The following is a 23344-nucleotide window of genomic DNA, read 5'->3' on the forward strand; positions in this document are numbered from 1 at the left end:
CGGACACCTTATCTGATGCATACCTTCTGTTTACACAACATGTAGAGGCAGTGGCGGTCCTAGCTTGCATGACACCCTGGGCTAACACCCCCTTCAGCCCCCCCCCAAACACACACACACATACTCCACTCCACTTTTTTTTCTTTTTTTTTTTTTTGTTTAACTAATTGTTGGAACTTCAGAACCACACACAGTTACAGCTATAACACTCATATTTGAGGGCACTCATGCCACCCTTTTACAAATGCCAGCCTGGGCAGCTGCCCATTTTGCCCATATAAGGATCCTGCCCTCGTGTAGAGGTGCATATGTAGGCTATAAGTAACTGTATTGGGTGTTTTATTTGCCATTTATTTGAGTTTATTTATGTAAATATTTGTATATGTGTTCCAGAAATGTTGTGTGTTGCAAGAAGGGGCTACACCTTACATTTATCTTGCAACCCTATATATTTTGATCAACAACCAACACGCCATGTCACATGTTGAGTCAACTGTTTCTAAACAATGATTGGTCGATGGAAATGTGCATGTATAACCATAACAATGGCTACATTCTCTTCCTTTCTACTATTTACGTGTTACGATTTTCAAAATCTCATCTCTACTGTTGTACTTTACTGTATTTTGCAAGGGCACTGTCATTGCATCCTGGATCTAGCTCCGCCCATGGCGATTGCTGATTGGTTTAAAACAAGTGGAGTGTTTCTTCCTCCCAAGCGAATGATAATGTGTGCAGCCAGACCTTTTTCCAAGATCTGGCTATGCGAGACCTTTTCCAAATACGTCCAATCAACAAAATCTCTCACATGAAATCACCACAACCGTTTCAGAAAGGTTATGTTAATGAGGGACGCCTTTGCTCACACCAAGCACATTTCATAAATAGGTTTTCAGGGTCTTTTAATATCTGATGCATCTGATATCCATTTTCTGATCAGCCCGGATCTTTTAGGGGGGTTTCTCCCTGATAAGTACACTGTAAGAAATTTCCCTTCAAATTTACAGTAACTTACTGGCAACAATTAGCCAGAAAGTTACTGTAAATATTTTTTACAGTAGAGGTACAGTACTTCCATTCACAGTACTGATGGATATACTGTAAAGTCAAAACCAATGAAATACTGTGAATTCAGTTTTTTTTTACAGTATTGTTTGTTTAACTGTAGAATAAATATCAATGAAATACTGTGAATTCAGTTTTTTTTACAGTATTGTTTGTTTAACTGTAGAATAAATATCAATGAAATACTGTGAATTCAGTTTTTTTTTTCAGTATTGTTTGTTTAACTGTAGAATAAATATCAGTGAAATACTGTGAATTCAGTTATTTTATACAGTATTTGTCCTTTAACTATAGAATAAATATCAATTTAATATTGTGATTTTAATTGCATTTACAGTGCTGGTTTATTTACCGTATAAATAAAAACAGTTAGGCACTGCTATTTTCTTTTTTTTTTAATGGTAATGTTTAAGGCAATAGAGTACCATTAACAGTAGGTAACATTTAATCACTGAAAATTCAGTTTCTCATTGTACAATTTAAATACTGTATCACTGATTGAATATTAGCCATCATTAATAGGATCATCCATTTTCTAAAACAATTCAATTAATTGCAGAAAACAAGGAAATTGTTAACACCATTATTTATTTAACATTTGGTGAAAAGGAATAGAACTGTGACACTGATAAGTGCTGTATGGCAAATGAAACAACTTGCTTCACAATTATATATATTTTTTTAAAACACAAGGGTAATATAATCTAAAATAGTGAATATTTGCATGAACAATACAACAGGGCACTATAAAATTAGTAAAATACAACATTTCAAATAGAAAATACAAAAACATGGTGGGGAAAGAACAAAGAAGGGAAGACCTCTCATTCCCCTACCAGCCACAAATGGTCCAAGGCCTCAAGGCTCCCAGTTGAAGCCCTGAAATTAAAGAAGAATACACATTAACAAATATATTCATTACAATAACTTTTATTAATGTAATTCCTCACATATGTGATGAGGGTCTAAGATGTTGGTGTTGTGTTTAAAAAAAGGCTAAATATCAGAACCTCACCTGCATCTAGTCAGTAAGCCAATCAAACTCTGAACTCCCTGATGAAGGAGATTACATTGGGGTTCATATATGCATTCTTCCGCTTCACCACTCTCCCAGTCCTCCGGCTTATTTGCTCCTTGGCTGTGCATTTCGTGGAGTCCGGATTAATTCTGACTAAAAACCTATGAAAATGAGTGTAGGAGTAAGGGGTATGACAATATGTACATGTTAACGAGTAACTGGTTAGCAAATCACACAAGCCCTGCGTTCAAGTTCTGCGTTCAAGTTTTAAGGAGGCTTCAACCTACACTATTTACATACTCAAGATCAATAACATTTTCAAGAAGGAACGTGATTTTGAGCAGCTTTTCAAATTTGCTTTTACGTTTCAATCTTTACAATCATCTATTCAAGATAATAATACCTCTGAACAAACTCCAATGTGGTGTTGGCTTCCACCTGATACTCGAGGTTGAAGACATAGTAGCAGGCGAAGAGAGCAGCCAAGGCAGTGGTAAAGTCAGTGAGGTGAGCAGCAGTTGGGATTACAACCCTCCCCTCAATTGACAGCATCCATTTTTGGGCACTCAGGATTGTCTCTCCTTAGGAAGAGTCAGACATTACAAAAATTATACATCATAGCAATACATTCTAGAAATGATTAGCTCCCCATGAATGACAGTAAAAACAGAGGGAGCACACAAATCTTCCAAGCAGCGCGTAAAACGGATAAATGGAGCCGATACAGTAACTGGGTTGGAGAAAGATAAAAAGTGACATGCATAGCAAGCAATCTAAACTAGCAATAACGACAGCAGAGGTGGCTACTAGGGATGAGCAAATACAGCATTATCTGTTCAATAGGGCTGAACGATCTATCGTTTTAGATCGAAAATCGCGATCTCAGACACAACGATTTTGGGATCATCAAAAGCCTCGGTTTTCTGCAGCGCTCCTTTTACATGCCGTATTCCTGAAATTGCTGCTAAACTGACCAATCAGAAGTGCGCCGGGACAAGTTACATATCCTCGAATCACCAAACAGAAGCAACTTGCCGCGGGTGGGCAGGTCACATGGGCTCCAATCACCAATCAGAAGCGCACACTGCGCGTAGTCACGTGACTCCACTTCTGCCTGCCAGTGTTTGGAAATGGCTTCGACGGAGCCACAAACGCTTTTAACATGGTAACATTACTGAATCTCTGCCGCTCTGCCTCCGCGCTCATCGGGAACCGGAGCGGCCATCGTGCGGCACGGCTCGCGTTCTGGCACGGCTGCCGGTCCTCCGCGCGTTCTGTGTGAACCGTCACATAGGTTAACACGGGCGCCGATCTCAAACTCAGTGCGCGGCGCTTCCGCGCGCGGCGTGTCCTGTGTGAAGCAGGCGTGAGTGGCCGCCTCTACTGGAAATACAACAAATATGTACCGGCACTTGAGAGTTCACCAAGCCAGTTTGCACGACGTGTGCACAAAACAAAAGCCTGGGCCGCTAAACAAACAACAAGACTTATAACACTATATTTTTTTACAGAAGTGGAATATTTTGAGCCATTGATTACCTATTATTTTATGTTGAAGATGGGAAACGTTTACTGTTTGCTGTAAATAAAGTAGGTCTGCATTTGCCATCAATGTGAGTTTTGTTTTCATCTTACATTTTTATTTATTTATTTATTTATTTATTTTTTCAGTGCAAATGTTTTGCACTGAAACTTGATTTGGAAAAAAAATTGTGTAAGAAATATCGAAATCGCAATATCTGCCAGAAAAATCGCAATTCAATTTTTTCTGAAAATCGTTCAGCCCTACTGTTCAATCAACTAAATTTTCTATATCAGTACTTGGAATGGGGCTTAACCCAGAAGTAGGTAAGTAGTCAGGCAAGAAGACAGACAGACAGACAGACAGACAGACAGAACGTTATTCATCCCCAAAGCGAAATTCCAAAAACAAAACAAAAAAGTGGGTGTGGGTCTTACCGCAGACGTTGTCTTTTTAACCTGAAATTGATTTGGGTTGATGAAAAGTTTCTTTGTGTTGTTTACTAGAAAACTATTTACACATGAGCATCTGAATTTAGCCTCACAGTAAAATGCATAAGCCAGAGTTTTTGTACTCCATTTACCTTTATTTTTTTAACTTTTTATTTTCACTGTGTGTTAATTATGTGCATGCGTTCAGTTTTTAAAGTGACTGTGCTGTCCTTGCATTACAAGCTAGAAATTCTGACCTGTGCAGAGGCAATCAATGACTCAACACGAACTGCATTCACGAGTATTTCCAGCCTAAACTTTCTTTGCTTGTGCCCTCTATATTCAAAGGATTTGTTAACACTGAATATGAAACTTACCAAGCATGATGATCCTCGGTGTTATGGGGAGAGACAGGTGGGCCTCTGCGTCTGCAGGAGTGGTAGTCACCTATGAATGCCAGTGAAGATAAGAATTACTTTAAATGAACTAGACGCAGGGTTCCAAATTAGCTTTTTGACTCACCAGCCAAGTGGACTGGTAGATGAAAAAATCCACCAAAATGCCTTTATGTGGTACATATATTTTTTTATTGATCACCTACAAGGCCCTCAACGGACTGGCACCCAGCTACATTCGGGACCTCCTCCATGACTACATCCCCAGCTGCTCCCTTAGATCCTCTGACCAGGGGCTCCTGGCAGTACCGCCAGTGCGGTTAAGCACTAAGGGTGGGCGGGCATTTGAGGTTGTGGCTCCCCGTCTGTGGAACTCTCTCCCTCAGGACATGAGAGAGGCCTCGTCTGTTGAGAGCTTCAGGAGACAGCTTAAGACTCACCTGTTCAGGAAAGCTTTTGTGCTCTAGACCGATATGTTACTTGACTCCTAACTTGTTCTTTCCCATTCTATTAGGTGCGGTGGTCCCCGTTTAATTAACCTTGTTTTTTCTCCTGACTAATTAACACATTCTTCTCCATTTCTTTAGGTGCAGCACTACTCTTTTTTTTTTTTTATGCAGTTCCTAACTGTTATATACATTTACTTTAATTTTGCTTTGATTGTTATTTTCTCTTGACTTTACTTTTTACTAATATATCCTGTAAAGCGCTCTGTGCACTAGTGCTGAGAAGGGCGCTATACAAAAAAACTAGTTAAGTTAAGTTATATACATTAATTACCATAATTTCATTGAGGCAAAGTGTTATGTTGAATACAGGAATTCAACAGAAGTGTATATATTTAAAATGGAAAATTGCACCGTGTGGGTTATAATGTGAGGTGAGGTCTATCAATGAAAAAGTGCTCTATCACCAATAACATAAAGGTGCCCTTAAACAATACACCCGGCCTTAAACCCATTGTGTCAAAACTATTTACAAACAAACTACAAACTCCTAGGAAGACAGGATTGCCAGACGCAAACCTGCATTTACCTGACCAAGGACAAGATGCCATTGGAAGCTCGCCAGCCTGCAATACACTTTTGGGGGCGGTGTCGGCGGTCCTCCGGAGCTGGCTTCTCACCAGCATCAACTGCTCTTCTAAGACTTGGCCTCATTTTGTTCCATGGCACCTCAAAATTGTCCACCCATGCAGAATTGGGACTGATGGGTGATATGGGGCATGTGCTGGAAGAGGCAACTGGCAGTGGCTCAGGCAATGAAGAGCTCGGCTGGGTATCAACAGGACCTGCATTACACACATATAAGTAAAAGCACACAAAAGGTTGGGACCACTTTGATACCACAAAATATTCATATAATCTCATTAAGATATAGGACTGCAAGTACTTATTTTGATTATTGATTAATCTGTCAATCATTTTCTGCAAAACACTTGCATTCTGTGACATTTAAGTCACGAATTAATGAGCAAAAAACAAACAAAACTGCAGGAAAACAGTTTAATATGCTCTGACATTATGAAGTCATAAATCTGCAATGAAAGACCTCTCGTCTGGCACCATGTGGTTGCGCTCTGGCACCATTCGGTGTAAAGTAACGCATTGTATGAGGTGTTTTTTATGTCTGTGGCTGCAGCATGGGAGTTTGGCCCAAAAGAATTTCTCACTCTGTTAGACAATAAAGTTCATCTTGAATATCTTGAATCTTGAATCTAATAAAAATCAGAGAATTTGGACTTGTTTTTCTTTACAAAACGAATGATTGAATGATTGCTGATTAATTTAGTTATTGATTTAATTGTTGCAGCTCAACTAATGTGTTAAAGCAACTGTAACCTCACCTGCTTTCAAGGAATGAAGAATCTTTCTGCACTGAATGGGTGTGAGCAGATGTTTGAGGTCATCTTCTTGAATGAACTGCAGATCCTCTGGACCTTCAACACCTACTTTGGTCACCAACTCATTGACCAAAGTTTCAAGTTTTGCTTCATCTAGCTGTGGTAGCGCGGTCTGTATTGCCCTCTTAATGGAGTCCATTATTTGTTCTTCTGAAACACAGAATGATGCAGAGCAACGAGATTAAGACCAAACCTATTATATACAGAAAGAGGGTAATAATCTGCAAGCTTCTCTACAGTCAAACACTGATACTGTGCTTCTGAGTTGCTTTGTAAGCAATACACTCCAAGGTCCACAACAGGCACAGACTCATAATGCTGGACAACATAATGCACATTTGACTCGTTTATCAGTATTAACAGTATTTTCCCAAATAGATAGGCTGTGTCATTTTGGTCCACTACGACAGTCATGCCTCTTTTGTACAGAGTGCCTTTCAAAGTGACAGAGGGTGTTTCAATAGTGTGTTCTGGGTGGAGACCCTTAAGACTGACAGCTCTCTGAATGCCAGTCTGGTACAGTTGGTCATCAAATTTACTTGGTTGGCCCATTTGCAGAGTTGGTGGAAATAAGCTACCAGCATGTAAATATGCTTGTAGCAACTGGTGTCTTTCTGCTAAGGTACTGCAAAGGTTCTTAAAGTTATGCAGTTTCCTTGCACATTGCTTAAAATATGAGTGCTTGCTTTCGAAGCGCAATGTCCACAACCTAATGAGGGGACCAAACCGAAGAATGAGTTCTGGGTAGTGGATAAGATAGTGGTGCTTGGCTTTTAGTGTCTTTTCTGGGAATGTGGCTGCTCTTAGCTGGATGTATTCCTCAATAAGAATCTTCAGATATGCAACTTGGTTGGTATGGATCTTTGGCGCACATATCAAATCCACAATTTCTCTGAGCTTTAAACACAACTGCCACACATCGTCATCAAGTGGATTTTTTATTCTGTCTCCAACCAGAATAGGGAGGAGACGTAAGAGGCACCAGTTTTGAGCAGCATGCCCTCCCAGCTTTTCACCATCAGTTTTGACCTCACATGGCTTGTTATTTGCATCACTGCCTAGGTATGTGAACTGTGAAATAGTCCGATTCAGTTGACCATAAGTGAAGTGTTTGCCCATTGTCACTAAGTGTTTAATGTATATTGCAAGATCAACTGACACAATCCCTTCAAACAGATCATGACCCAGACATGGTGGGAGTCCTGGCTGGCAAACATGATAATATTTCAACTGATTGAAAATCGAGTCAAACTTTATTCCACTGCTCATTTCCTGCTTTGAGGCTACCCGTGCTACACTGTTTTTGTAACTCTCTATAGTTCTTTTAGGACCAGATTTGGTGGGATCTGTTTGAAAAGATTCTCCGTCTATGACACAGTACTGGCAAAAATGTCTGCTTTTACTAAAGTTTTCAGTAAATCCACCAATACAGTGTGACCCCAGATTATCTCCAGTAATGGCAATCACAGTGCCTTTTACCTTCTCCCCATCACCATATTCAATTCCATTTTCCTCCATTTGTTTTAAGTCACTAACTAAAGTGGAGAACACTTTTTCTTGTCCAAAAAATTGGAAATCCTCCTCTCTGCACAACATAACAAGTTGCATTGGATCAATGGAAGACCTGTTGTGTGGTGCAATCTCCCCAAGTGTCATGTACATAGCCAATATTTTGTGTTTTTTTCTGCCTGAGCCCAGTGGGTTAACAACTTCAAATGAATCCTGATACAAGATAAGAGACAATGAAGATGGTGAATCTTGTAAAAGTATATTCTCTTTCATGTTCCTACCATCTCCCACGTCTTCCAGAACATCAGGAGTTTTTTCTGTGTCAGCTTTAGCTTGGGCATACTGCTGTGATTTGAGTGTATCCTTGATGGGCACATACTGATAAAACCCCTCTTTGCCTTTAGCATTAATGCCCAAGTAAGTCTTAGCTGGCTCAACATAGTTAAATCTGCTCTTAAAGAAGGTTTTACGGGTTTGGTCAGTTCGAAACACTCCTTCGTTGTACATTTTCAGAAGGTTATCTTTTGAGAGATCATCAAGAAGCCTCTTAATGTCACTTTCAGGCACATTCAGCTTTGTTAACTCTTTATGCATCCTCGACATAAGATGAGCCACACCAGTGTTGTGCACCTCTTGTATCTCCTCAATTAACATCTGAATTGTACTGGCTGGTAACAGCATTTCAGCTTGCAGTCGGAGATAAAACATGGCCAGATTGTTCATAAAATCATCTATGTTCACTTCATCATTTGTGTTATCATCATCAAGGATTGTCTCAAAAGTGTGACCTAGTTCACAGTCCGATGACGTATTCATGCAGGCACTTGTGATAGTATCACTGGTAGAAGTTTGGCTCTTACATGAAGAACTAAAGACATTTTTGTGCTTCCGGTTCAAGTGTGAAGCAAAGGATGAACGGACATGAAAATACTTTGAACAGTTAGTATAGGGACATGACACTTTTTTGCCATCTTTAATATGCCAATTAAGATGTTCACATAAAGTTGAAAAATTTGCTGACACAAAGCAACAACCTTCAACAGTGCAAGCCAAATCAACTCCAGCAATTTCCCTTTCAAGTCCTGGTTTAGCTGTTCTCTTGTGAAAGCGGTACATGTGGCTTTGAACGGCGCCACGTGTTACAAAAGTGGCAAAGCATTCTGCTACCCCACATGGAAATCTAAAATTAGCTTGATTTCTGTGAATACTCAAATGGCGTATGAATGTAGGAATCGAAGCTGTGGCGAAATTACAGTGCTTGCATACATACTTCATTTTGGGTGGTAGGCTAACAGGTTACTTGCCTGATACCTGTAAAACGGCGGCACAGTGTGCTGTGGCGAAGTCCTCCCTCGTCCTCTGTCGTTGTCATCAAAATCCGCCGAAATCCTCGACGGCGATGAAACGAAAAGTGAAAAAAATCAACACACACGACGCAAAAGTACATAAACGCAAAAATAACTCAAGTTTGTGTCAGATAGCTGAGCAACTTGTGCCACTTACCGAAAATCTGAGTGTTGCTGAGGATGGACAGCAGACTTTTCCTTTTTTTCCCCAAAGTGCCAAGTTCCGTGTTCGCGCCGATTTTCCGTATTTGCGATGACGTAACTGGCCCATTGGCATAAGCACGACCGTTGAACTGTCTTGATCCTCATAGGTCGTTTACAGTCACGTGATTCTGACTCATTATATGCACCCACCCGCCCGCCGGCGGGCGATTTCAGATAAGCGACTATTTTCTACACTGCGCAGTGACGTATCTCGCTTCAACTTTCATCATTACGGACATACTATACGTCGTTAGAAAGGGTAGAATCTCAGCAATTCATTCATCCAGTTGATTTTGCAGAAATCATGAGCACTAAACCATAAATCATTGATATTCAACAGCATGGTAAACGTGAGATACAAGAAACACACGGCGACTCCCTACCTTTGACGCGGCCATAAAGCCGTAATATGTGTCCGATCCTCAATTATTTATATTCCAGTTGTCCGTAAGAATCCACTGATCAAAAGCATCAAAATGGTTTCTCATAAAAGTATTCCAGCTTGTGAATATCGTCCTGTAAAGTCCATTTGTTTACCGTCTACAAACTTTGTTTGTCAAATAAAGTCCAGACTTCGCCGGTCGTATCTTTATTTTCTCTAGTTCCTGTATGGTGTTGTTGGGTATGCTTGTTTTCATCACTTTGCTGGCTACAAAATAAAAGTGTCCCCATCTTTCTCTGTTCAGTTTTCACCCCAGCACAGCCCGTGAAGTACATGGAGCGCTCCTTGTTTAAAGGGCCAATCGGCTTTGTTTACTGTTTTTTGCCGCCTTAGTACAGGCATAGCGTTTTGGCTATCAACATGTCAATCACTCAGGCTTCTAGCCAATTATTTTACCTTTCCAACGATGGTAGGCGTGCCCAGGTCCGTTGTGTACGAGCCGAGGAATATCGCTGCGTCTGGCAGCTAGCGGGCTAACTTTACGCTGCAGACGCACTCGCACCGGACATTTAAATTTTTCTTGACGGCAATTTTCACAGTTTACAATGGCGAAATCCACAAAACACACTAAATATGTCCGAGAAGAAGACCTGGAATGGATCATGGCATCATCTGATGAAACTGTAGACAGTGAGTAGGACTCTGAGAGAGAGGAGATGTTTGCTAAGGGCCTCGACGACATGTTAGATCGGTGAGTACCGTTATCTTTGATGATGTTTGATTTATTTATTTAGCCATGAGTGAGATTTGAATTAAAGTTAGTGGGAAGGGGTTCTTATGCTTACAGTGAACAGTACAGTATACATTAGCATTTCATAAATGACGCTAAATGGTTAGGGCCCCAGGGGCTAATTAACCTAGCTAGCCTCAACTACTCAACCGAAGCTATGTCATCCTTGTAATTCTGTTCTATTATGTAATTCTCTTTGAGCCTCTAATTCCCTTTTATTTAGATTTTTAATTTTTTTTTTTTATCAAGCTTGTAAGCTAATTGAACTAGATCTTTTTGACTGACCAGACACTGGGAATATTCCCCCAATTCGACTATTCTGTTTATGTACGGTTATTTTCCTGATGTTTTTGTGTAACATGTAATATCATATCTGTTTTTATTTGTTTCCTACGTAAATAGCACCCTATTGAATTGCATTTATATATTTTTTCATTATATTTGGTAACATTTGTGCATTACATTGTGTTTTGTAGGTCACAGTCTGAAGAAAGTGACGTGGATTGGGATCCTGAAAGTGAGGCAGTCAGACGCCCAACCCCCTCTCCTGCTGAAGGCGGTCATCAGAAGTGCCAACGATCCTCATCTGCATCCACCAGTGCTACCTCCCCCGCTGCGTACATACAGTATTAGTATATTGAAAGATAATAAAATCCTTGTTTGAAATTCACTTCAGTATGTCATTTTTGTATTATGGTTACTATTCTGTAGTGTCTTGTCGCATGACAATATCTCAGTATGGCCACCTAGAAGTGTGTGGAAACCCCTCCGACCACCCATCAAATGAATGTGTGAAAAAATTATGTTTTGAATCATGGAGGAAGGCTTTATAGTCACCAAAATGCTTCAGTAATGTTCCCAGTGTCACAGAAGTGAGTAAAAGCATTTGGCACAATTTGGCCATTTGGAGACATTTTGGAGAGGTTTGTGGACGCCAGTGACACCACAAACTAAAAACTCCATAACTCCCATAAGGTTAGGCCTAGAAGTCTAAAATTTCATCCAGGTGTAGTTGACAAGATGTAGAAGGTATGTGGTATATTGCCATATGCCTTACCTAAAGCACATCCAAGTTATTGTTATTCAAAAATGACCTATTTTTTTCGAGGAAAAAAAAATGTTTCAGAGCCATGTTTGAACTGATGTCATTTAGGTTGTGTGTATGGTACATGCTAGGTAAGCACATTTTCAGAAACTAGAGGTTCTCAGCTTTCAAGTGAAGTATCCATCTGGGACTTGTAGTTGTTGTGTTATAAGCTTTTCCATTTCGGTATGCTAAATAGGTGAAAATTACCAACAAAGGTGGGTGTGAAGGGGTTAAGACCGACGGGAGCGCTGGCGATTATAGCATACCGGAGGAGTTACACTTACGTAGTAATGCATTAGATTTGACACAGAGCGCTGTTTCCTTCAGCTAACTGGTTTGCCAAAAAACAGAAAAAAGAGCATCAAAACTGTGACAGTAAAATCCACACGGCGGCTATTCACAGCACTTCCTACGTTGGAAACAACGTATTCTCATGCGATTTTCCAAATAACCAGCTGACTTTGGCGCCATGCTAAGGTGTTTGGTGGGGTAGTGGTTAGCGCCGCCGCCCCTAGTACCACCACCGCGAGTTCGAATCCTCTCATGGACCCACCTAGTCATTGTTGCCTCTCATTGTAATGATCAACCATAGAATTTATTTTATATTTTAAAATTACGTTAAATAGACGTCATTTCGATGTCGCATTGCGCATTGGGATTTCAATTCACACCCCTCCTATTGGTGGCGAGTGTGCATGTTAATTAGCTGTTGTCTAGAAGGCCCATTTCCATCAGTGAAAGAAAAAAGAATGATAAAACATGATCAAAATAAAAATCATGGTGAGTTGTTATGAGTTAAAAGTCATAATTACAAAATAAGAAGTTATAAATATGATGTGAAAGGTCAAAATTCCAATAAAAAGTTAAAAAAAAAATATTGCATCAAAAGTCAAAATTCTGAGAATCATTGTTTTTGTTGTGAGATACTTTTTTATATTATATTGTGTGTGTAATATATTATGTATATTACACACACACACACACGAAAAAGAAAAATACAATAGTTTACTTTACTATTTACAGTACTATACTGACTACTGTGATTTATTTTACAGTAACACTTCATCCACTGTGGTTTCTACTGTAATACTTGGACTACTGTGATTTTGACATGTAGAAAAGGATTTACTGTAAGATTTACAATATTCTACAGTAGAAATTATTTACAGTAATGTTACTGTCTTTAATACAGTAGATAACTGCATATTTCACAGCCATTTCTTACAGTGTATGCTAATCTTCTATGTTTTCTTTTTGTATGTTTTGGATAGTAGAAATAAAGCCGCCTTTGATCTGTGGATGCATCACACGGACGAGCAGCGACATGAAACATCAAGGCAACAAAACAGCACTTTATTAATCAACTCGCATCTCCTATTTTACGTAATTGGAAAAGGACTCATCCTCCTAAGATGGCGCCGAAATAACCTGCTGCCATGGCAACCCGCTTCCAAGCTCCTGCATCCTAAAAATTCAAGTACCTTATTACAGGTAGTGCAATCTTTGTGCTCAGAGGAGCATCAGTGCTCCTTCAGTGTTTTTCATTAGTTCATATTGACGACAAGAGTAGTCTGAGAAGAAGAAGCTGCAGAAGCGACCAAAAGTGTGACTTAATGTGACGTGGTTTACTAGAAGGTAACGCGTTAATGTGCAGATTAAGTGCCTATTGGAGTGATTTGTGACTGAGTGTTTTTTGTCCTCCCAGCTCAGAACTGTCACTAATTGCAGGCCTTTTATTGAAATCAGGCTCCCATTCATCTTTTTCCTCTTTGAAAGTTTTTTGAAAGTAGTAAGCGTAGCCAAATTCTTTTGTTCGTGGCTTTTAATTCCAAATAATGGCGCAGGTTCTATTCAAAGTGTCATGGTTTCATGTGTCAGAGAAATAAAGGAGTGCACTCGCTTCAGTCTGGGTGAAAATATTTGGAGTAGTCCGTTGCTCAGATTCCGACACTTGAAGGTTGAGTGGCTGTGTTGACAACTTTCAACCGAGGTTGGAAGAAATGCCTGAGAGATGCGGAGTGTTTTTTTTTTTTTTTGAAAGGCAGGAGGAAGTGATTCCTCGCTTTCTCCTGCATCTTTACACACAAGCTTGTTAAGAGTTCACCGCGCGCTTCTATCGGCAGCCGCAGCTGGATATCTACTGAGAGCTTTCCACACGGGGGCCAGGGATTCAGGGATTTAGGAGTTGATAGAGGAGAAGATTTTTAAAAGAAGTAGCGTGGAGACTCTTGAAGTCCACTCAAATGTCAGAGACCAGAGCTGTGTTAAGGGGCCTTGCATGGCTCCTGCACGGACTGTAGCCGAGCCGCCGCCATACATGCGGCCCCTAATGAGAGGGGCTCTGTGAGGCTGTGGCGTGGAGAATCAACCTAAAATTGGTCTTCAACTTTCAAAATGTTACACGAGCGAGAGGCAACTTTAGCCGTAAATCAAATTCACACACCACAAAGCCAAAACCCGCTGTTCAGGTTCATGTGTAAGAATATACTGTATGCATAAATATATATATATATACACACACAAGTGCATGATCTTACGCAGGCTTTAATCCATGTTTCTGTGTGCGCATGGAGCTCCTCTTTTTTTTTTTTCTTTTGTTGGCAGTTGTTTCAGAGGAAAAAAAAAAACACGTCATAAAATAGAATAAAGGCTGAAATGGAGAGGTGTGGAATCACAGCGGATCCATGACCTCTATGAGCAGGAGTTCTTCTGCTGCCCCACATACTCATCCAGCTGCCCTCCCTCCTCCTCCTCCCCCCGACTCCTCCATCTAATCCTGCCAGAGGAGTTTAATTTACTGCCCAGAGTTCCCTCACACAATTTCTTTAAAAGTACATTTTATGAGACTGCAATTCCATTTCATAGGGGGCCCTGTACAGTAAATCCTATTTGCAAAGCGTCATATGCGGTCACATTAACATGACAAAAGTGCCAGTCTGCAGTCCTGTGCTTTGCTCTCGCCCATATTATCGCCTGCTGAAGCATTTTATAGGATACCGGAGTGCCAGCCCGGGTCCATCAGGAAAGTTGTAGTGGCTACCGTGGAGGCATAAGTGTCGACGGGACGGGAGATAAAAGCGGCTCAGCTGCACAAACAGCAGCCGACACCTAAAATGAATCAATAATATCGCCGCTCGGTCCGTCCTAAAAAAAAAAAAAAAAAAAAAACTCTCTGCAGCTTAAATGATGTTTTAGCAAAGTTCAGTGGGATCAAAGTGCTGAAGAAATTGAAGAGAGTGCACATTTATGCAGCGCTTTTGAAGTAAGTAACCAAAAAAAAAAAAAAAGGCAGGCATAGTTTCCTTCCAATTCTCAGTCAGCACCAGTTCACAAGCTCAGAGCTGCTACAATGCTGCATTCTTCTAATGTCAACTTGTAAATCAATAGCAAGGACATGGCTTAATTTAAAACTTTTGACCACTTGGCTGCTCAGAATGTGTCAGACATATCCACCCAAGAGATATATGCAGCTGGCTGAAAGGCCGACTCAGCCAACTGGCTAATGATAGCTACATTTAGCTACATATTGCAACAATTAGCGGCTACATCAACAATATCCTGACAACTTTTCATACTGAGCATGAAATCTTTACGGATGGACATTTTTTAAAATTAGATTTTGACTAGTGATTTTAGAGACCCAGTATTTGCATGACGGTGACCTGCTAGCCCAAAATAACTGCCCACGGTCATTTCCAAGATGGCTGCCAAGTAGCAACACTCACCTTGAAGGAGTTTGAAAGTAACTAGATGTTGTCCCAAAGCAGTAACAGGTTAAGTTGATCATGAATTAATGTGCCAATTACTTTTGCGATAAATCAATATCAGAAAACAGTGAAAAACAACCACAACATCCTGACAGTCGGTCCACAATCCCCCAAATTATTCAATCTACTCTCATGAAGGAAAGCACAACAGTTATCCATCAACCGTTGAGCTATCAAAATAGTTGCGGATTCATTTCGCTTTGATTGATCACTTTAATCTTGAAAGCACAAGATAAATAAAAAGCTGCTTCACTTCAGTAAATTGTAGAAAAACAACTAAGCTTTTCCTTGGTTAACAGTTAAATATGAGCTTCCCCTGTGTAACTAATAAGGATCAATGACAAGACCAGTAAACAAACCTCCTTTTAAAAAAAAAAAAAAAAAAAAAAAACTGCACATAATTCAAACTTTTTTTTTTTATTTTTAAAAAAGGCATATAGTCATAACTATTTAGGGAAAAGACAGGCATGGGAGTTTTTTTTTCCTGCAGCTTCCAGATGGGGATACTGGGAGTTGAGAGCCACAGCCATATGGTCATGTTTCAGCAGCCCATTTCTTGCCATTAATGAGCTGTGATTGATTGCATCATCAGTGCTGCCGCGCGTGGTACAGGTACTGGATGAAAGCTAAACAAAACGTGTGAAAGTTAAGTGACCTCCGACCTTGTTTATCAACTCTTAACTTTTTTTTTGCCGATTTCCAAACCCTTGAAGACAAGATTGTCCAGCGGTTTAGACCTTGAGCTTAATTCCAAACAAAACAGGATTAAGCACTTCAATCAAGCAACTTTAAAAAATTTAAATCACATTTCACATGTGAGTGTTGTCTGACAAAGGACAGTCAGTCTTAAGCAGTGATTCTCAAGCTTTTTAATATGTTTTCCGCATCAGAAACTATTAAGCACTCCAAATAATGACCGCCCGTGAGTCTGAACACCTCTGGACTGCTTTTTGCACTTTGTTGCTAATGTTACCATGTGCTGTGAACGCCTCAGTTTAAGTAGCCATTAGCATTTAAACTTGGTTGCTCAAAATAATCTCTTCCTAATAGATCCAATGTGGAGCCATGTTTGTAGTGTTCTAGAACCTTTCATTTAATCTCTGCTTACTGTACAGTTTGAGTGGCTAGTACAACAACCATGTAAACTATCATATCATAGTTTCAGAATAGTGGTTCCAAAATAAACAAGAAATTACTCCATATATATATACATATATATATATATATATATATATATATATATATAGATATAGATATATATATATATATATATAGATATATATATATATATATATATATATATATAGTGTAACATAGAGAGAGAGAGATTTGTTAATGCCGACATGAAAGTCAGCTCCACTTGTGTTTTGTCCAAACACATTTGGTCAGTGCTTAAGATATAGCAGACATCCTGACTAAACCATCCAATATAATTAGAAAGATATTTGGCTGCCGGTTTCCTGGCCACAATAAAACGATGGCAGCTGTCACAGAAACAATCTATTCTTTGGGTGGTTTTCATTAGTTCATTTGACAAGTTTTTAATGGCATACATATAATGGAGTGTGTAGAAATCAGATAAGTGCCTAACCAATAATCAATTGGTAGACCCATCCACAGAATCCAATTATGCTTGCAAAGTTTATGGGTTATTCACCACACCCTTGTGTGCCTTTGCTCTGCACTTGCTTAGCGGCTTAGTCAAGAAGAATACAGAGACGAACACGGCAGCCTAAGCCGGCAATCAAAAGTTCAAAAACTGCTGTCTGTGCAAGTTTACAATGGTAACCTTCCAACGTGTGACAGTATTTACATAAAGGATTCAGGCTTGGTTGGAATATTAATTATTGATGTGAACTGTAATGAATGATTTATAACCAAAGCCAATCAGAAGCTGCTGTCTGCCAGTGCCACCTGAGGGATATTATATATTTATAACTCAAGGACATGCTGTCATTGTTTAGGCCTGCGTACTTACTCCTGGGTTACAGTGGAGCAAAGCTTTTGTTTCCCCTCTCCATTGTACTTTCGCCTTCAAAGACACTTGCTATTGGCTGTTCAGCAGAAAACGCACTCAGGAGACAACGTGTGGCCTTCCTTTTAACCGTGATCGTGTCGGGCGTACACATGCAAACTGTAATGTCAATGCCGTTGTGCACTTTTCCTGAAGAGTTTGCTTCAGGACAATGTGATTTGTACACATTCACTGTTGAACTTTTATCACAGAGAATTCTGGAATAACTTTTACATTTCCATTGTTTCAACTTCCTCCATTAATGTTTTAATGTGAAAGTGTTTCCATTTTACTGAACGTGGAGTCAAGGACACCGTTAATTGAGGCGGAGGGAAGCATTCTGATCAACATTCACCAGGTACAAACACTGAATGGCGAAACAAAAAATGTTCAACGGATAAAACAACCACAGAATGAAGCATCAGTCATAGTCCATTTGTATTAATCTCAAAGAGGGTGACGCTCGAGAATGCATTTAGTAGAGCACCATTAACACTGCATTTAGTCACATAGCAAAATACAAAGTGGTTTTGATGAATGTGTTCTATTAACAGAGATGGTGAAACAAGGTAACATGTTGATGTGGGCTGGCTGGAAATACATTTGCTTGCTTCAAAGCGACCCAGTCCCCCACGGGAGTGGAGCAAAATGATTGGGCCAAATTGATCGTCGCTCGGAATTAACCCCACTCTGATTGGCGCTATTGTAATTGAAGGTCGGGCAGGTTACTGTAATACATGACACACAATTGATAATTAGGAGCCTTCCAATATGCAGAGTAAATTAATTCCTATAAATGAGTTCCCACACGGTGCAGGTTCATAGGTTGTTAATCAGACTCTTCCCTCTTCCGGTATGATGCAGTCATTTTGCACAGATGATTACCTCTAAACATAATTGTACGTGAATTAAGATTTCAAAAGAGTCCACATTGCTTAATTGTCCATCCTCTGTGTAAAGATTCCCAGCTTGTCTGGCAACAGGTTGGTATTAAATGACTGACTGTGTATCATTTTTCATATTTCGAAGTTCATTTAGTTCCCTGGATGTGAATCTAATCTCTCTAATCACACAGAGGAACATGACCAGGTTGACTGTGAAAACTACTTGATAGGACCAAGACTGACACTGTGACCTCGTATCTTTAGCCTTTATGGTGGTGGCTAGATGGAGAAAGTTATGTAAAGAATTATACATCCATCCAGTGTCTGTAACTGCTTCATCCCTTTCATGGGGTCACAGGGTTTTTTTGCTGGAGCCATGTCCACTGTGAAACCCCAAATCTAGTAGGTTACATAACATGTGTAATGTAACTTCACTCATAATTGCACTTTCGTAATGTAGTTTTTTTAACCCAACTTAAACCTAAACTAAACAGTTTTCTTGCTGACACCCGATCCAACCATGCGACAGATGACACGCCTTGTCGCTGGTATGCTGTCAAGACAAATTGCTGGTTTGTCTGATTGATTTTGCTTTTTTTTTTTTGAAAGGATCGTTTGATCATGGATTCCTTTAAATTCTGCAGTGACATTTCTGTGTATTTAAATCCCGTTGTTTCCAGGCCTTGATGATGAAAATATGCAAGGATAGTTGGCACCATCACGAAAAAAATAAATGTAAAAATACTGAGCTCTCCCTTTTGGTTTTGTATTTTTCCCAAAGACAAAGACGAGGCATGAGATGTACAGAATAGATATGTATACTGTAGCAGAAATCTGAGTCATATGAATATTCCAACCAGCACCATGGGTCCCATACAATAGTTGCCCTCTGGGAATTTCCTCCCTCGCCTATTCAACAGCCTTGTCTTTACTGCGAGGATTTAATGCCCAAATGATCTCTTCACAAAGGCACACTGCACTGTATCATACATAGGAACATATCATCTATGGTATGCTGTATGTTGAAAAGATGCCCACATCAATTTGGCTATTGCACAAAGGCCCACTCATGCACTGCTGCCTGTGTAATATCCTCCTACTCCTGCACACCCACACATACAGCAGTCTATTGTTGAGTGCCATATTCTTTTTATCCTTTTTTTTAAAACAAAGTCCAGCTCTAAGGAAAGTTCAAGAAGGAAATCAGTGCCGTGGCATTGCATTGACGTTATGATGCCTGGTTAGTGTGTTTGCTACAGTACTGCATTACTACATACTGAGGGTTTCGAGCAACAGCTATACACTGGAGTGAATTATTCTTTAACATTACACACCAGATGGCTTTAGCTGCTTGTAGGAAGAAAGCATAAGCACTAAGATGACACGCTAAGGCATCGACCCATCAATCACTTTCATAAAGCCTCCTCTCCCATTCATAAATCAATAATTCTCCATCATCCATAGTCACACAGTAAACTGCAACACTGCATGATTTTCAGCATACAGTGGAGTTCAAAGGCTTTGCATATTCGTGAGAATTATGCAAGCTAGTCCCTCTCATGGCTAAGCCTCAGTCTCATGATGGTGCTCGAACCTATTCTAAAGGATCCTGTCTGAAGTGGGGGGCCATTTGAAGTGGCTTTGGCAGCTGCTGCGGTAGCTAGGTACCCATTGCAGGAGATAGGCGGATCCATTGTTGAAGAGCTGGCCAACAGTTCTTGCACCGTTTGTTTGGACATGCCGCGGACATGATTTGGCCCTTCGTTCTGCTTCTCATTTCAGCCGCCGAACAGCATTTTTGTCTATGGCAACATGACAAGCCATTTAAGTGGAAATGGCAAAAAAAAAAAATACGAGAAGTGCACATGAATACGTTTTGAGGTGGGTAAAAGTACTTTATGTGGATCAAACCACATGTATATACTGTGTGTTCAGAGTGAAGGACATGACGGATCAAAATGGAACTGTAATTTCAACAAGGGGACAGGTGGAAAACAAAGATTGGATGGAAACCGAATGGAATTGTGAAATGTCATGGCATCCATGACTAGCTGGTAGTTATATAGAAGACAATGGCTCTGATTTAACATAATTGTGATGTTTTGCTCTCTACTACATACTGATGTCAAAAGCATGCATCTTTTCTTCTCTTCTGAGGCAGTTAAAAACTTTACCCCAACTTACACCACAGCTAAAATGCACCACCTTTTCCTAGTTTTCAAAAGGATACAAAATGTTGGACATATTCGTGGAAGGTGTTTCAAATGGTAGTGATTGACATCTGAGAGCCGAAAAGATGCGCAATCAATGTCCACCATAACCCTGTATAGCCTTAAATTCAAAACATTTTTCTCCTTTTTCCAGGCACACGTTGCATTGGTCAGATCACTTACTTAGTATGATGAAGCGAGAGTCCTAAGTGAAGTGGCACCATCGCATTTGAGATCTGAAATTGATCAATTCTGAATTTTGATGTGATAATGCCTTTTTTTCCCAGTTTGAAAGTGAGCAACTGTATTTTTTTAGACTAAGAAACCTTTTCCACAATATCATACAAGGAATTCCAATAATTTTACCTCGAGGTAATCAAAGTATAAATAACTCTTAAGGCACCTTGCCTAGATGCCTTCACTGGGAAAAAGTTTGTACTGACAACCCAACTGATCTGCTTCTCAATTTTAAAAAGGTAGTGAAGGTGATTCTAGAGAAACAAAGTCATTTGTTGAGTTTCATTCCCAGGTCATTAAACACTTTGGGTAATCAGCCAGAAATTCTAACCCAAACCGTTGGTATTTGATGGCCTGGGAATGAGACACAGCAATCAACTATCTTTCTTCTGAATCGCCTTACTTAACTGTCAAAAAATGTAACCAAGCTTATTCCCAGGAGATTGATTGTGATTTTAATCCTCGTGATTTAAAAAAATGACAATACACTAATTTGTACCTGTTTTATTGGTTTGCTGTGGCTCAAAAGAAAACCAGAGAGGTTGCAGATCCTGTTATGATCCAATTAAGGTGCAATACAAGATGAGAAAATCCCGTTTCCATTTTGACTGTAAGGTTGGTGGAAGACAGTCTTACATCTATATATAGGCTCCACCCATTAGTTATAAATTCATAAAGACAGTTGTACGTGTAGTTGAATTATACGGTCTGGTGGGGCCAACTTCTGCCAAAGAAATCACAAAATCCTCTCTTATTTTGCCAATGATATCAAAATGAGTGAGTGTATTTATTTGGTGGGTCAGTGAACAGTTTGTCTTTTTAGAAAAATTTAAAAAATCCAAATCTCTAAGGAAAGTCATGACAGCAGGATCGTTATGAAGAATTGTCAATTGATGTAATCGGAGAAATGTTTTTTTGGCAGCAGTGCCATTACTGTCCCCGTGTAAATGCAGCAAAATAAACCCATTTGCATTGTAATGTGTCCAATACCTTTGATAATTTTCAACCCAAGTACCATTAGGTTTTAGTATTGGCCCTCCTTTAGAAAACATTGTTTGGATTATCATGGTTTACAGAGCCTCTCTCTGCCCCCTTTCCCTGGCATATGTTATCTGCAGTCGCAGCTGCATGGCACCAAGTACAGAATATCCCCCATCTGCCGATCCAGTCGTGCACTCCTTTATTTCCAGCCCTCTCATTCTCCCAAGCCCACCTGACGGGCCCAGCGGAGTGGCTAACCTGCTATGAACATGGCCGCTCTACAGCGCTGGCAAGAATCGAACCCTTCCTGCTTTCTGGAAGAGGCTGCGCTGCACTGATGTGCCATGCAATCTGCGTGGACTGGCTGATGGTTGCACTTAGTTCCACTCCTTTTTGCCAACGTGAACAGGCCCCTACTGAAAATGCTTTAGATTACATGCCAGTGTTCAGACCATCCCTTGAATGGCTGTGAGGGTATTGTGCCAAAATTGCTGGTGCTGCTTCGGAATACGCCAATTAGTTGTTGTATTGTTGAAGCTGCCGTCCACTGCAAATCATACACTTTTCCAGCTATACATTATTGGCAGGTTGTTTTTAATATTTGCATTAACTCTGCTGCTTCTTCAGACTAGTAGGAGACAGACATATGGATAGGCAGTGGTGACACTCATCGCCAATCAGTGCTATGGAAGACTCAGACAAGTGTGCTGTTCTCTGGGATTGCTCTGGGTGTTTTTCATTCACATACTCATCATTATGCCATAATTGTCTAAAAATATAAAACCTCCTTTATGTTCTAATTGGTGAATGCACAGCAACTGCTACCAAAAGGGGGGTTTGAACACAATACCGCTGATTAGCAGGGCTGCTGAGCCCTTACTTTTTGAAAAATCACAACTTGCAATATATACATTCACATGTGCGCAACACCCGAGCAATAAAACACATCAGATTTATTCGTTCGTCTCCACGTCTGTTAAAAATAGAGCATTTCTTCTGAGCCCGGTGTCCCATTTCACAGAAATCTTGTTAAAAAATGAACTGTACAGCAAAATGTTACAGCTTAAGCAAGATAAAAGAGCTGCTATTCCTGTTTGATTCAGTAACTTTGTTTCCCAGAATAAATGCACAGCATAGACAAAATAAAACTTACTACAGATGAAAACTAAAGGGAACACATGGGACCTATGGGAAGACGAAGTCATTGTGTTTTCGCCTGATTAATCAAGCCCGCATTCAGACTCCGTAGCCAGCAACACATTGTTCCATTAGCATTGTTTAACGCAAAATAATGTACTCGGGGATGAAGGGGGCGAAAGGGTCAGCGGGGGAAAAGACGGGAAAAAACAGAGAGTGAGCGAGGAAGAGGATGGGGAAGTTGAAGGAGGAAGGTCCGGGATGTCTGCACAGAAGCCAGAGCCTTCAGGGACCCAGTGCGTACAAGGCAGCAATTATACTTGATGAAGTGCCTCCCTCTGCAGCCCCCTTCAGCAGTCATTTCCCACTAGTGCGCGCCACGCCAGAGCCACATACATCTTCCTGTTGCAAAAGATCTCATTAACGACCAGTAGATGGGACTTCACTTATCTTTATCAAACA

At 40.2% G+C, this 23344-nt stretch overlaps 1 protein-coding gene and 1 long non-coding RNA gene across 11 annotated transcripts in view; both read right to left on the reverse strand.

The window, feature by feature from the left end:
• The window catches only part of LOC119027271, a 202300-nt gene that overhangs the window by 167700 nt on the left and 11256 nt on the right, over nucleotides 1-23344 (reverse strand). The window lies entirely within an intron of this gene.
• Nucleotides 1633-9713, reverse strand: LOC119027269. 10 transcript variants are annotated; one of them, XR_005077333.1, is made up of 8 exons: nucleotides 9347-9709; nucleotides 9155-9232; nucleotides 6278-6484; nucleotides 5467-5722; nucleotides 4414-4483; nucleotides 2487-2664; nucleotides 2081-2244; nucleotides 1633-1944 (listed from the first exon to the last, which is right to left on the reverse strand). XR_005077333.1 is itself a non-coding variant. In XM_037112294.1 (5 exons), exons 1-4 carry the CDS (start codon nucleotides 4683-4685, stop codon nucleotides 2103-2105), a joined length of 438 nt encoding a protein of 145 aa, XP_036968189.1. In that variant the 5' UTR covers nucleotides 4686-5460; the 3' UTR covers nucleotides 1633-1944; nucleotides 2081-2102. The 10 variants fall into 10 exon arrangements, 2 of the variants coding, with proteins under 2 accessions (XP_036968189.1, XP_036968188.1); XR_005077334.1 differs by adding an exon at nucleotides 4043-4063 and having other exon boundaries at nucleotides 9155-9709; XR_005077332.1 differs by having other exon boundaries at nucleotides 9155-9707.

The sequence above is a fragment of the Acanthopagrus latus genome, chromosome 10, assembly GCF_904848185.1.
Source record: "Acanthopagrus latus isolate v.2019 chromosome 10, fAcaLat1.1, whole genome shotgun sequence".
Lineage (NCBI taxonomy): Eukaryota > Metazoa > Chordata > Actinopteri > Spariformes > Sparidae > Acanthopagrus > Acanthopagrus latus.

What these genes read in the sequence shown, in the direction of transcription:
- LOC119027269 (XM_037112293.1), bottom strand. Translation starts at nt 9,290, where the DNA reads ATGTACTTTTGCGTCGTGTGTGTTGATTTTTTTCACTTTTCGTTTCAT. An exon ending in ACTGTGCCGCCGTTTTACAG is followed by an intron (nt 6,485 to 9,154) that starts GTATCAGGCAAG and finishes TCTGTGTTTCAG; the next exon opens with AAGAACAAATAATGGACTCC. An exon ending in TCTTCATTCCTTGAAAGCAG is followed by an intron (nt 5,723 to 6,277) that starts GTGAGGTTACAG and finishes TGTGTAATGCAG; the next exon opens with GTCCTGTTGATACCCAGCCG.